This window comes from Magallana gigas, chromosome 1, assembly GCF_963853765.1.
Source record: "Magallana gigas chromosome 1, xbMagGiga1.1, whole genome shotgun sequence".
Taxonomy (NCBI): Eukaryota; Metazoa; Mollusca; class Bivalvia; order Ostreida; family Ostreidae; genus Magallana; species Magallana gigas.
The window spans coordinates 46,683,287-46,698,397 of record NC_088853.1 but is presented as its reverse complement, the minus strand read 5'-3'; the positions used below and the strand labels follow the sequence as shown (position 1 = coordinate 46,698,397).

The 15,111-nt window shown below is 34.6% G+C and overlaps 1 protein-coding gene across 1 annotated transcript in view; it reads left to right on the top strand.

Moving 5' to 3' along the window:
- Positions 1 to 3,727: 3,727 nt before the first annotated feature.
- LOC105341949 (chymotrypsinogen A) overlaps positions 3,728 to 15,111 on the top strand; it is a 33,169-nt gene continuing 21,785 nt past the window's right edge. Inside the window, exons 1-2 of the mRNA XM_034465239.2 lie at positions 3,728 to 3,881; positions 8,848 to 8,994. Coding sequence (XP_034321130.2) covers positions 3,818 to 3,881; positions 8,848 to 8,994 — 211 coding nt within the window. The 5' untranslated portion in view covers positions 3,728 to 3,817. The remainder of the gene's footprint in view (positions 3,882 to 8,847; positions 8,995 to 15,111) is intronic.

The window sequence follows — 15,111 nt, the reverse complement described above, 5'->3', positions numbered from 1 at the left end:
ACTATAATTATCATCCGTAAATAAATAGTAATTATCGGGGAAATGTTTTGCTACCACAGGCCACAGGTTATTACTATCAGTATCTAGACTGAGTATACTCTGTTCCGAGTTTTTGCTTCCACTACTTTTCGCTTGATATTTCGATAATCATAAATACCTTTGTGCTCAAACTACGTTCATTCTCTTATATGAAAAAATGTCCAGATTATTTGTTTTGAAACACCCCCTCTACCGCTTCGGGTTTCAATACACATCCCAAAATTAGTCTGGCAGCCAGCAATCGTCACTCCTTTTCCATATATATTTACATTCTACTGTGTTTTTCCATTAAATTCCGTGATGTTTAAATGCCTCTAAATGCAACACCTATTCACTGCGTATGAATTTACGAGTAATATACATAAATAGTTCTAACGCGCGTTATTCAATTTGTCTGCTCACCTGACGGCAGTTATTGACACGACGACGTCAAAAATAAATCATTCAATGCTATAGTAAACCCCACAGTCATTTCCAATGACAATTTGACTTTCATCAGAGAAAATTACTTTTTTCCAGTCATTTATAACGGTCCAAGTTCTTTTATTATACCCCAAACGCCCTCGTTTCTCACGATTTGCCACCCGGATAGGTATTTTCTTATTTATCTTCTGTAATCATTCTGTAACGTTTCAAACTACGCCAGATTGCTTTTGTTAACACATTGGCATTGTTGTTCTCGTTACACTTACTTGTCACATCTGATAAAGACCGTTTCCTATCCACCCGAGTCTGTCTAACAAGTCTCCGTGCTGCACGCTCATCCACTAATTTTCTGTGTCCACTCCTGTGTTTAGTCGTTATATGTCTACTGGTTGAGTCTCTACTGTGTATGCTAAATATTTTTCACACACTATATACAGTTTATTTAGATATTTCCAACAAACATGCAACTTCACCAAAGCTTTTACCACCCTGTAACAATGTTACGATGTTTTCTTTACAGCTCTGATTAAGCTCAGTTGATTTTCGACCCATTAAATTTCCCTCTCTTCAACTCTCGTACAAAGAAGCAGACAAAAATAGATAATAATACGTCACTGATAATGACCTAGATTGACTTTCTTAGTATATCTTCGGTGATTATGCAAAGAAAGACAACCCGAATTGTACAATAGGCGAAAAACGCGTTCAAAAAATGACGCGATCGGGTGAATACTTTTGAACAATATGTTCTAGAAAAACAAATGACCCATCTCAGTAAGATTTATTGACCAGGAGCACGTTTCACAAAGATTTCCTAAGATGTTTCCTAAAATAGAACTTAAGATATGCCTAAGTTATAACTAAGGAAGCATGCACGTAGCATCGGGGTGGGAGGCTGGGGGATGGGAGGCAGGGAATTACGTAATGAAACCTATACTTTAGCCTTGAAAACGGTTTTTAAATTTGAGAAAATGCATTGATCGTAGTATCTATATTTTGCTATATGTATATATATTTATAATATTTTAATATGGCCGCATGAATCAATTGATAACATTGCATGGTCACTACTAGATTTTCTGTTATTTATCTTTATTAATGATAGAGTGCATGTTTTTGTCTAGTTAATACATAATATATAGCCCTTAAGCTTATTGATATATACGGTAAAGTTTATTTCTAAATTCTACTGCAGTTATTATCGAGATCAAAGAGATGCCGCGGACATTATTCGTCTCCAATATACCACGAACGTCATCAGTAAATTATCAGATCTTTAACAAATACTAAACTCGAGTCGATCATGAGTTTATAACTTTAAAAAAACTCGCTCTTTATTAAAAAAAACAACATTGATAACACGAGATAATGTCCTTTAGAGCGATTTGTATTCCCTTTACCTTATAGATGAATGCATGGTCCGATATTCTTAATCATGATATCATTTTAAAGGTGTTATCAAATAAAAATACACCACCAAAGGAATTTTCAAAATATTAATTATGGTCCAACTAAATACACCTTGAATTTTGCATAGAAGTCAATGGGCAACAAATGTTTTGATAAGATATTGTAAAAAGTAACTTTAAATTTGTAAAACTCTCTTCGTTAATACATGCATAAACTTTCTCTTTATTAGAATATGAAATAAAATTAATAATTTACCGCAGATATTTTGACGAAATTAAAATTTTTCTTTTTTTCAACAAGGGGAGATAACTCTAAAAATTTTAAGGTGCTAAATGACCGGCTTCTTATATATTGTCAGTTCACAATTGGTTCATTTCACTTTCATTGTTATCCAGCAATATATTTTTAACTGGTTTAAAATGATTCAAACTGTTCAATATCCCTTCATTACTCCATGAATACCTTATTGTTTATTTCAAAGAGCTAATCGCGGCTGTGCCAAGACCCTCCCCAACACATTTTCACTGCTTGTTCCAAATAAAAAAAAAACCAAATTAATAGGTTAATTATCGAATTAATTAATCTAAATTAATAAAAAAAAAACATAAATAATTTAAGTGTGTATTTCATTTATCAAAAAATATATCGTCTGCATTCGATTCCGATCGATAGTCTGCAATCGATGAACTTGTAAACAAACATGCCGATGGTATTACTGACAAAACCATTGGGGTTACGCGGAACAGCCGTCTCAACCAATCAGATTCATCTCGCTTGAAAAATGACCTACTTCCACTCTCTATACTGTAGATAAACCGGTCAGCTGATTGTCGTCGCTGTTAGTAGGATAGAAATCAAGTTCTTGTTCGTGATTGTTGCAGAATAACCTCAGAGCTCTCGAAATGTTGTTTAGAAATATAAAAGCCGAGGCTTCCCCTCTTTAGAAAAAAGTTTTTTCGTAAGATATTACTTATTCCCAAGTATGTTTTGTGAAACGCCCCCCCCCCCCCCCCCCCCCCCGGGATTCCAGACAGTACAGATTTATAGGCCCCCGACATTCTTGTGTTTCAAAAGTCAATATTTTAGAGATCATCGTTTTATCATTGATTTCAACAAACATCTCTTACATTAATTGACTGCCTAATAAAAAGTTATTTAAGGTGTAGTTAATTTAATAGACCTTTCTCAACTAAGCGGGAGGAAAATGGTATATGTAATCGGATGTGCGTCTGGTACATGTTGTACATTGAAATCTGTTTGGATAAAAAACCTTATAAAATATCCATTAGAAAGTCTGCTGCATGATCGAGAAAGGTTTTGATGTTCTAAACATATTTTTTTTTAAAGAAATTTGACGGGAGAACATGTAGAACTTAAGATGTTAAAACTTTACAGACGGATTGATAGAGCTCCAGTACTTAAGAGAACTAATTTGGCGGCTCAGTGTTGTTAAGGTAATACACAACACAACGGCCAAAATATTTTCAAAATTATTACTTATAAAAAATAAAAACTTTAAATCTCTTTATGTGATATAGAAAAAAGATACCCAACATTACTCCCCCCCCCCCCCCCTCATGGTTTGTTTGTTTGTTTGGGGGGGGGGGGGGTAACGTCCATTATTCCTCTATATTGAATTATTTCACGACAGTATTCTTACAAAAAAACAACCTTTAATTCACATGTTATTGGTATAAGATGAATGTAATAAGTTAACTACTTTAAACGCTGATCTATTCCGAAGCACATGTAGAATCCGTCATAGTATCAACAAAAATTTGTTCTTATAGATAACATGTTGTGCGGGAAATGTGTGACCAATAATAATACAGTCCTTCTTATCGTTTTGCAGGCCCTGTGTAATGTCACGTTGGAGCTATATGTGAAGGTGTAGGATAGGGGCGCGTCTTTGAACTTATCGATCTGTGTCAATTCAACAGGAATGCCCAGGACCTCACTGATAGCAGCCCTACTGCTGCTGGTACAGGGTGTGGCTTTACAGGATGGTGAGTACCATAGCAACAGTTAACAAAATAACGCAAAAAGACTCATCATTGTGTTATTTTACAAATAAACGTTCAATAAAAATCGGGGATTGTTATGCGCTGCCCAAGAAAGTCAAGAATATACGTAACGGCTCTTTATATAAAAAGAAAATACCCGGACGATTTTAAACATCCATATACTTTTAAGCTTTTCTAACCAAATGTTTTTTGAAAAGAAGATTTTAAAACATTTTCTCAAAATGTTCTTATGTAAAATTTGATCCTTCCATTAAGGCCCACACAAATTTGAGCTTTTCTGGCCTAATAGTTTTTGAGAAAAAGAATTTTAAAGATTTCCTCTATAAATTCCTTTGTAAAAATTCATCCCCCCATTGTTGCCCCACCCTATCCCCGAGGACCATGATTTGAACAAACCTAAATCTACATTACTTGAGGATCCGTCCATACAAGTTCCAACTTTTCTAAGTGTTCATCCTGATAAATAGAGTAATTTTGAAATTACGAAATAAAATGATATGAAATTTTCAACATTTCGTAACTAATATGTCTTCTCATCAATAACACAGATAAAATGTAACATACCGAATTCAATCGATACAATTGAATCGACCCATAGGGCCGGTATTGGTTTCTGTCTTTACAAATAGCATATCGATTTTTATTACCTAATCAAAGGGATTTTGTTGTTTTATTACAAATTAAATATTTGCGTCTATTTTGAACTGCCGGTCAATAGACTGCGATCTATTAGACCGCCGGTCAATAGACTGCGATCTATTGGACCGGCAACGTATTTCAGAACGCGGGTATGTTAATGTTACATTCTTTCGATAGTTCTCAGGGAATGAATATTCCTTTACATATAGATGCTGTTTTTAGTACTTGGTGAAACCAAATTCAATATTATCAAAATAGAGTATCAAATAATCAACAGTTTTAAAGCCTCATATAAGGTAAAAGACTATTTAAAATCTTATGGGTTAAAGACTCCCCCTTCTTTGTGTAAACTAATATTAAATTGAGATGTTGTAATGCATGCAACAGGTTGTGTGCATGTAAAAGATGAAAAAAAAAACTTAGTATATTACATAATGGCACGAAAACCATCTGCAATATGCAAATTGTAAACCCCGAAAACTAAAAAAGGAATTAGGTAATAAAACAATTATTTAATGCTTGAACAGTCAATAGACCATAATTTTTTCCCTTGGTACAGGGAACAGCTCAGTATGATCTATTGCCCTCGGCCGTTGGCCTCGGGCAATAGATCATACTGAGCTGTTCCCTGCACCTCGGGAAAAATATTCTGGTCTATTGACTGTTCAAGCATTAAATAATTGTATACTGTTCAACTTCTTGATTTTAGGCCATACACAGTAAACTCTTGAGTTCTAGTTCTCATAATGTATAGTGATTGAAAAAAAATTCACTGTCGTTGTCCGAGCAGTATGAGTAATGGACGATATTTTTTAGCTCATCTGCGCTGAAAGCTCAAGTGAGCTTTTCTAATCAAAATTTGTCCGTTGTCTGTCGTCGGCGTTGGCGTCGGCGGCGTTGTCGTTGTAAACTTTTCACATTTTCTTCTTCTCCAGAACCACTGGGCAGATTTAAACCAAACTTGGCACAAAGCATCACTGAGTAAAGGGGATTCAAGTTTTTTCAAATGAAGGGCAACGCCCTCTTTAAAGGGGAGATAATTTAGAATTATTGAAAATTTGTTGGTATTTTAAAAAAAATCTTCCTCTCAAAAAGTATTAGGCCAGAAAAGCTGTATCTTGTATGAAGCATCCTCAGGTAGTATAGATTCAAGTTTGTTCAAATCATGGTCCTTGGGGGTACGGTGGGGCCACAATTGGGGAATGAATTTTTACTTAAGGAATGAATTCAATATTTATTTGTTTTATACGATATAAAATGGTTTGGGGCAGTTTACGCTTTATAAACCGCGAAGCGGTTTATAAAAAAGCGTAAACTGTTTCAAACCATTTTATATCGTATAAAACTAATAAATATTGAATTCATTGCTTATAATTTCATTTTTTTACTCTTCATTGTAGATAAAAACGGTCATTTGACCTTTAAAATGACGTACATTTGTACAAAATTCAAACGTAACGTCAGGCGTATTGATACGTTTTTGACGTTAGTCTTACTATGACGTAGGCAACATTCTTTATACGATATAAAATAATTTTTTAGCCAATCAGAAAGCGCGTTACAACCAGAATTAAATTATAAAGGAATATATAGAGAAAATCTTTACAAATCTTCTTCTCAACAACTATTAGACCAGAAAAGCTCAAAATATAATGGAATCAACCTCAGGTAGTGTAGATTCAAATATGTTCAAATCATGGTCCCAGGGGGTATGGTGTGGCCACAATGGGGGGATCAAGTTTTACATAGGAATATATACGCGGGCATGTTTTCCGATGGATTTTACAGCGATATGTAGACACTTGTCTGTACTTCATACGATATGACGTCATAATTAACTTTGACGTCACGATCTGCATTCCTGTCGATAGTTCTCAGGGAATGTATCTTAACGTTAAAAGTGAATTATATCAAACCAGTATAATACCGGATGTTTCCTTTACATAGATGCTGCCGTTAATGCTAGACGCACAGAATTTATTCATATTGAAAACCAGTATCATAATAATCGGCAGTTTTAAAGCTTCGTTTTAAGTAAAAGACTATTTATAAACTATTGGTTTGGAGACTCTCCCTGCTACGTGTAAACGACTGAATGAAGAAATTTTAATGCATGTAAAACCAGCTTGGCGCAGGTGAAAGATCATCACAATTTTAGAATATATTACGTAAAATTGGTAGAGGATATAAGTACCAATGTGAATCGTGCTGCGGAAACCTACGGATTTACCCCAATTTTTTTCAAATCGCTATTGATTAGTAAAAATGTGCATTATTTTGATGATTTTGTGGAATGTTTCAACAATATCTTCCATAAACGAAATATCTATTTCTTTCCCAAGCAAGAACTTTAAAGTATATGACTTAACAAAGGATTTTTCTTAAAAATACGTATGATTAAATGTCGTTAATCACCTGCGCCGATGCGATTTATATAGATCATTTGCAATATAAGGAATCGCCCGTCACGTGATTACAAAGTACATATGACGTCACAAAAATGCATCAAATATAATGTTTAACATCGGTGTGAATAAATGTAACATAGATTTTAAGAAATACTCCCGGTCAAAGTATTTTTGCGATGATTAAAATAATATCGTTTTTCAGCCGTATTTTAGCATCGGGACGCCTTAACATTGCTGCGTAGAGAAAATCTTTTAAAATCTTCTAAAAAACTATTAGACTAGAAAAGCTCAAATTAAAATGGAAGCATCCTTGGGTAGTGTAGATTCAAATTTGTTCAAATCATGGTCCCAGGGGGTACGGTGAGGCCACAAGGGGGGATCAAGTTTAACATAGTAATATATAGAGAGCATCTTTCAAAAACCATTTGGCCAGAAAAGCTCAAATTAAAATGGAAGCATCCTCAGATAGTTTTTATTCAAGTTTGTTCAAATCATGGTCCTTGGGGGTACGGTGGGGCCACAATTGGGGAATGAATTTTTACAAAGGAATATATAGAGAAAATCTTTTAAAATCTTCTCAAAAACTATTAGGCCAGAAAGAAAGATATGGACTGGAAAAGAATTTTGCATTTTTTCTGCCAGTGACCTTGACCAGATGACCTTGGGTTAAGGTCATGACACACCCTTAGGCCATAAGCAATCTTTGTGTGAAGTAAGAACTTCCATAAGTTCTTACTTCACTTCCATTGTTTCTCCATAAGAAAGATATGGACCGGACACGACTGCACAGACAGACGGACGGACGGACAAGGTGATTCCTATATACCCCCCCCCCAAACTTTGTTTGCGGGGGGTATAAAAATCTTCTTCTCAGAAACTTATCAGCCAGGAAAGCTGAAACTTGTGTGGGAGCATCCTTAGTAAGTGTTAATTCAAAGTTGTGAAAATCATGATCCCTGGGGGTAGGATGGGGCCACAATGGGGAATCAAAGTTTTACATAGGAGCCAATCTTTAAAAATCTTCTTCTCAAATACTAATCAGCCAGTAAAGCTGAAACTTGTGTGGCAGCATCCTCAGGTAGTGTAGATTTAAAGTTGTGAAAATCATGACCCCCGGTGGAAGAGGGCACAAATGGGTGGAGGGGGGTGTCGAAGTTTTACATAGGAATATATAGAGTAAATCCTTTGAAATCTTCTTCTCAGTAACTAATCAGCCAGGAAAGCTGAAATTTGTGTGGAAGCATCCTCAGGTAGTGTAGATTCAAAGTTGTGAAAATAATGACACCCCCGGGAGTAGGGTGGGGCCACAATGGGGTGGGGGGTTCAAAGTTTTACATAGGATTATGTAGAGTAAATTTTTAAAAATCTTCTTATCAGAAGCTAATCAGCCAAAAGACTCTTTATAATTGTTAAGACTGGCCTCAGGACAATTCTTCGGCCTCACAAGAAGGCTCAGAGTCTAATGTAGGTTTATATCCCAAATATAAACAATTTGAGAACTGCAATACTCAACATGTGATATGAGTATAAAATCATCCTGTTAGAAAAGGGACTAATGATTATAAACATAAGAATATGCAGGGGGAATGGACTTTATTTATACAGGATCTTCATGCATCTTTGTACATTGTCCTGATAGTTTGTATGCATGTGACTCCATTAAGCTGATTATACCTATTGTTACTCAGGTGAGCAATGTAGCCCATGGTCCTCGTTTTTTTTTTTACTTACAGTCACAGTTTAATATTTTGGTTCTTTTCTAAGTTATTTTCTTGCTTTAATACATCGTAGTTCTTGACTCTCCTAGTGCATCGATCATATCCTTGGTTACATTGTTTTAATCTGTCATAAAAATCCAAACCTCACTTCATCCTCTCATATAACGCTCTGTCCACATGCAGTTTGTCACACCAGCTATGGCGGGACGTGCGTTAACTACTACTTCAACTCGTGCCTGTCTGGATCGTCGTATGCACGAACCGGCTGTGGATTCCAGGAGATGTGCTGTATTCCTCCCAAATTCCAGTTGACTCCGCCAATCCACGCCGGTGAGTATTACATTGTTTATTACCAAGAACCGTACTCTTCATAGGTTTAACCTTTATATTGCATGAAATGATTTTTCAGGCACGTTGCATTGGGGGGGGGGGGGGGGGGGGGGGGGCTGGCCTCCCTACTCCCTATTTTGCGCAACTATTATTTATGTATCATATTATAGTACATTTGTAGAATTATTTTGCACTTTAAACTTCAGAATCATTTAATTAACAGGCACGTAGCTTGGGGGGGGGGGGGGGGAGGCTGCCCCCCCCCCCCACTTTTTTGCGCAACAAAGATTTTTCTTAAATTTACATGCAAAAAATTGAATTAACATGTAGTTGTCCCCCCTCCCCACCACTTTTATGGGATCATGTAAAAAATCGAAATGAAAACAAGGAATTAATCAGTGAAATTGAAGTTAAAGGCATAAAGGTATACCCTCCTACACACCCCACCCCCCCCCCCCCCACCGCCGTTGATTTTCAGGATTTGGGAAAGTAACCCTTTTCCTTTTTTCTTTTGCTTGTCAAGAATTTTTGGATGAGTCTTTCAAAAACGATGCTACGTGCCGGTTTTTACAATATAAATACAAAAACTAAAACACAGACTTTAAATACTGTAGTTATATGACTGCGAGGCAGTAATGTCACAATAATCATGTTGATTTTTAAAAATTAAGGAAATGTCATTGGTACAGTACACAGTAGTTGACCACAAATGACTTCGCAAGATGGCCGACGTTTACGTTTGAATTCGTGTTATCTTTTTTTTTAACAATCTATCGGTGATAAGAAGCAGTTTAATTATGGTCTTATTCAACACATTCGACTCTGATCTTGCAGTAAATTTAGAATTACTCCGGTGTTCAGTATAGTATTTTAAACGTTACCTCACAGTTTTTGCTATTTATTCCGATCATCCTTCCAGTTTTATACATGTAAAATTCAACCTCTGACATATCTATGACGACTTGTTTCTGCCTCCCCATATTTTTTTTCCCGGTTGGATGCCATCTTGGTTTGCAGACGATTATTGTTTACTAAAGAGGAATAACTAAAAAATAACATCGGCGTAAGACAAAAAAAAAACCAGACGGAGAATCATCAGATGATTTTTATGGCGTCGAGCGAAGCTCGAAAGCCATCTAGGGATCGTACGTCCGGAAGCTACATTTTTAGGAACCAAACAACTCAAATGAGTGCAAAGTTTTCGTATGTGTTTGAAGAAAAATAGATGACATACTTCAATTTCGAGCAGAACTGTACGTCAACAAAACAAGTTTGCAGATTCGAAATGGTTGCCGTCTTTAAAAATGTTCACATTTTATTGAAAACAATACGTCTCGGTTTCAGCGGATGAATACACTAGCATCGAGACACATGCGATAGCTGGGCTTACATACTCAATTTGGTTATGAAATGTACTAGCCTGCAAAATAGATTATTTTGTATCCATATCGAAAATTGACAATGCACAAATGTTTGATCTTGTAGAAACAAAACTTCCTAATCGAGCGATAAGTACATCTACAACCAAAAGTTATTTTAAACCAACTAGTGAACTACTTTCACTTTGTAAACAACGTGAATGGGTGCTTTCTTTTATCTACCCCTGATCTTTTCGGCCCGTGTCATTTGGATCCTTGTGAATTTTAGATGAAATTGATAATGAGAGACAGAGTGGTTATCAGCAGTATACAATATATAAGATTAAACACAATAATAATTTTAATATTTATTTTCATATAAATAGAGAAAAAAAATCTAAAAAGTTTTTAACTCCTAAGATATTTCTATAAACTTAAATTTTCAATTGAAATTCAAAACTTTTTAAGAATTAGGTGAGCAAATTTGTAATGAGTTGTAATTTTATTAGTTATGTGATAAATAACATTTTCTATTTTTAATTTTTTTTTTATTTTCGATAATTTATGAAAAAAATACCAGCTTTTGAACTTGGTCATTTTTTTGGGCAAAATATTGCATATAGGGTACCCTCATTGTACGGATAAGTCCTCCTACAGTTTTCAAAATAGGAAGTTGTTCTTTTGCAGATCAATTATACATATATCAGAGGTATGCATACTGCAAGGATTTTGATTTTCGATAATTTATGAAAAAAAATACCAGCTTTTGAACTTGGTCATTTTTTGGCAAAATATTGCATATAGGGTACCCTCATTGTACGGATAACTCCTCCTACAGTTCTCAAGATAGGAATTTTTCTTTTGCAGATCAGTTATATATATATCAGAGGTGTGCTTATTGCTAGGAGTTTGGTTACTGATAATTTATGAAAAAAAATTGCTTGGATTTTGGTTACTGATAATTTATGAAAAAAAAAATCAAAATATTTAGTCATTTTTGGGCAAAGTATTGCATATAGCGTACCCTCATTGTACGGATAGCTCCTCTTACAGTTTTCAAGATAAGAAGTTGTTCTTTTGCAGATCAATTATACATATATCAGAGGTGTGCATATTGCTAGGATTTTGATTACTGATAATTTGTGAAAAAAATACCAGCTTTTGAAGATAGTCAATTTTTAGCAAAATATTGCATATAGAGTAACCTCATTGTACAGATAACTATTCCTACAGTTTTATAGATAAAAAGTTGTTCTTTTGCAGATTAATTGTACATGTATCAGAGGTGTGAATATTTCTAGGATTTTTATTTCTGATTATTTATAAAAAAATACCAGCTTTTGAACTAAGTCTTTTTAGCAAAATATTGCATATGGGGTACTTTATTTCACTGGATACTGGCACTGTACCAGTTATCGGCTATAATTTTACGTTTTCTTTTCGTGTTTCCTTATTTCTTGATATATTTGACTAAAACTCGACATATTTTAAATGGTGAACTCCTAATTTATCAATCTGTTAGATTATATCATCATTTAGAACCCAAACATATTGTTTTTGTGCTATTTAGCACGCTCCGAATTTGCCGAGTTTTTACCATTTACTGTACCAGTTATCGGCTTCGTGATAATAACACAGTAATATCCCTTTACATATGTTGATTTTATATTCTTCAAAGTTTAAATTGAATTATGTTCCTTGCGGGGTCAGCCTATAGGTCATAGGGGTTACTATACATAAACAAAACTCATAAAATTATCCGTTTATCATCATACGTTAATACATAAAAACGTATGCTGTTCAATACATAATTTTGCAATCAGGCGTTCAACTGCACCATGAATCTCTCAGAATTTAGAGAATTTCTTTTGTTTAGAAATTTTATATGTATTGATATTATATGTCAAATTAAAGAAGGGATATAATAACGTATTACAAAGAGGTCATATTCTATTTTTAACTTATTACGTCACTTTCCCCGTAGCTGAAAGTGCAAAGATGTAAATCAGCGGTAAACAATGATCGTTAAAGCTTATGTTTAAAACATATTCAAGAAAGTTTTCAAGCAAACTTACTTTTCTTCATTCGAAACAGACGACTGAATTAAAAAATCTCGGATAGTCACATGCTATAAACCCGAACCCTCAGTTTAGCCGATAACTGGTCTTAGCCGATAACTGGTACAGTACCAGTATGGGTTGACATGGATTATGGTTACAGTTCGCATATAAAAAGAAAACCCGGTTAGCTGTCACATTGACAGCTTTTCACTTGTTAAAAAAATTATTTAGGTTTTTACTCTTCAAATTAACTTTAACTCGACGCCATTGTGGCCCTTCAGGCCTTTGATTTAATTCTTGTTATCGTAAGAAATGGGCTTTATTTTATTTTTAAAATCTACGCTACCGAAAAACAAATATGTTACGGCGGTCATTTTGGAACTCTACTTACTAATAAATCACATTAAAGAGGTTCACTTCTTAGGATTTTGGCCATTTTGGGTCACCTCTGGTCTAAAAAACATATTTAAACAATATTTTGAAATTTCTATCGATATATTTTGCCATATTTAGCTTATATTTCATAAAACTTCTAAGAAAAAAATCTCAATTTTTTTAAATGTGACCCCTGCCTGTCTTACTTTTTAATGAGACATTAAATGCAAGTCTATTTGTATGCAAAGTTTTGGAAAGATGACATTACTACATTTTGTTATTTGCGTTATAATTTGATTACTACAAAATTTTGTTACATCTGTTGTTGTGTTCAGTATGTACTGGCATTTGAAGCCACCAATAAAGCAAGAATTTTTAAACTTTGACTTAGATTTTACTGCTATTAAAATCATAGCTAAATAATAGTTCTAACGATAAATATTTGTTTGATATCTTGAACTTATCAATTTCCATGTCAAATAGCAAAAATTTCAGGAAACTTATCATTTCTGTTTGGGGCCCTATATTTCCAAAAAATGGCATGTGACATGGGTCCTCATCTTTATATCCAAGTGGTTTTCGGATGATTGACATTAATATTACAATCATTTCAGGTGCCAACCTCCTTATAAGAAATCTCATAAAGTTTACATAAATGTTATTATTTAACAATAATACTGTAACAATTTTGAGATATATTAAAATTAGCATGATATAACAAAAACAGTTCATGCAGGTGATAACACAAAGTTGATATTAGTAAGACTTACATGTAAAGACTGACCAAAACTTGTAGTCTGTTGGTGATAGAAACTTTAATTTATCCACAAAACCCGATGGAAATATAAACAACAAATACGTATTGCTGTCAAAAAGCAAACATTTTCCTTATTCAGGTATTTAAAATTGAATAAAGTTTGAGTTCCCCCACTTTCATTGTGTGAAGGTGGAGGTTAAAGGGAAAGGAGGGAAATTAATATTGAGAAAAAATACATGTAGTATTGTACCTTTCAGTCTGGCCCCCACTTTCAAAAACGATGCTAACTTCGTTAAATGATTATATAATCTAAACTTTGTGAAAAATAAAAAATTTACTATTTTGGTCAATCAATAGGAAAATATAATTATGGCTTTCCACACTTTTCTACTAATTAATCAAAGTTTTTTTTTTACATTATACAGAATTATTAAGTTGTGAGCATGTATTTTGCGTGTCCATCACAGGAGTTGCTACAACCTAAATTCATTTTGTAAGTGAGGCCCCTTTGGGGGCTATTTGACAAATGTATGTTCATTATAAAATGAACTGAAAGTAAACTATTTATAAATTATCGAGAAAGTGATGATGTGTTCCCTTTAGAGGGTCCCTTTTTACCTCGTATTCCATGATGACCGTAGTCGGACGAAGATTTTGTAGTTTTCAGGACGTGTCAATTGCTGTCAATCAAAGTTTACGTGGTATAAATAAACACGTTCTTTCAACTAAAATAAAATATCCTTACTTGTTTATTGATTGTAGTTTCATTCCTCTTTTCAAACATATATCTACAAAGTATAGTTCATTTAACGAGAAGTACGCACAACCTGAATGCCTTGATTGGAAAGCAACCTACCGGTTTATACATGCATACGATTTATTCTTTTACAGTGGGAATAAATCTTCATATCTCCCGAACGTCCATGTAATGAGAGGTTTATTATAGCGATCGACAGGTGATAATTTGAATACATCGGTTTTCAATTATTGCAAAGAAAAAACGTAGCGACCGTTAACCGGCTTTTCTGATCTAAAAAGGATTTAAAGCTTTTTAGCTCACCGAGACGAAGTCAAGGGGAGCTTATGCTATACCCCCGGCGTCGGCGTCCGGACCTGGTTAAAGTTTTTGTTGCAGGTCCTGTATCTAAGCTATTACTTGTCGTATCTTCACCAGACTTGTATGAATGGTGCATCTGGACCTACTTATGGACTTGAAAGACTTGGATGTTGAATCTTGGTCCTAAATTTCAGATGCTGGAGGAGGTTAAGGTTTTTGGGGCAGGTTACAGCAATATTTAAGTTACTGCTGGTATTAACATCACCAAACTTGCATGGATGGTGTGTCTTATAATACTGATACACCAGACAGGCTTGAGTGCTGAATCTGAGCTATAGGTTTCGGATGCTGGAAGAGGTTAAGGTTTTCAGAGCTGGTTAAAGTTTTTTGAGCAGGTGCCCTCTGATGATTATATCTTAGTTACTACTGGTCCTAACTTCATCAAACTTGCATGGGTGATGCGTCTTATAATACTGATGCACCTGACAGGCTTGAATGCTGAATCTGAGC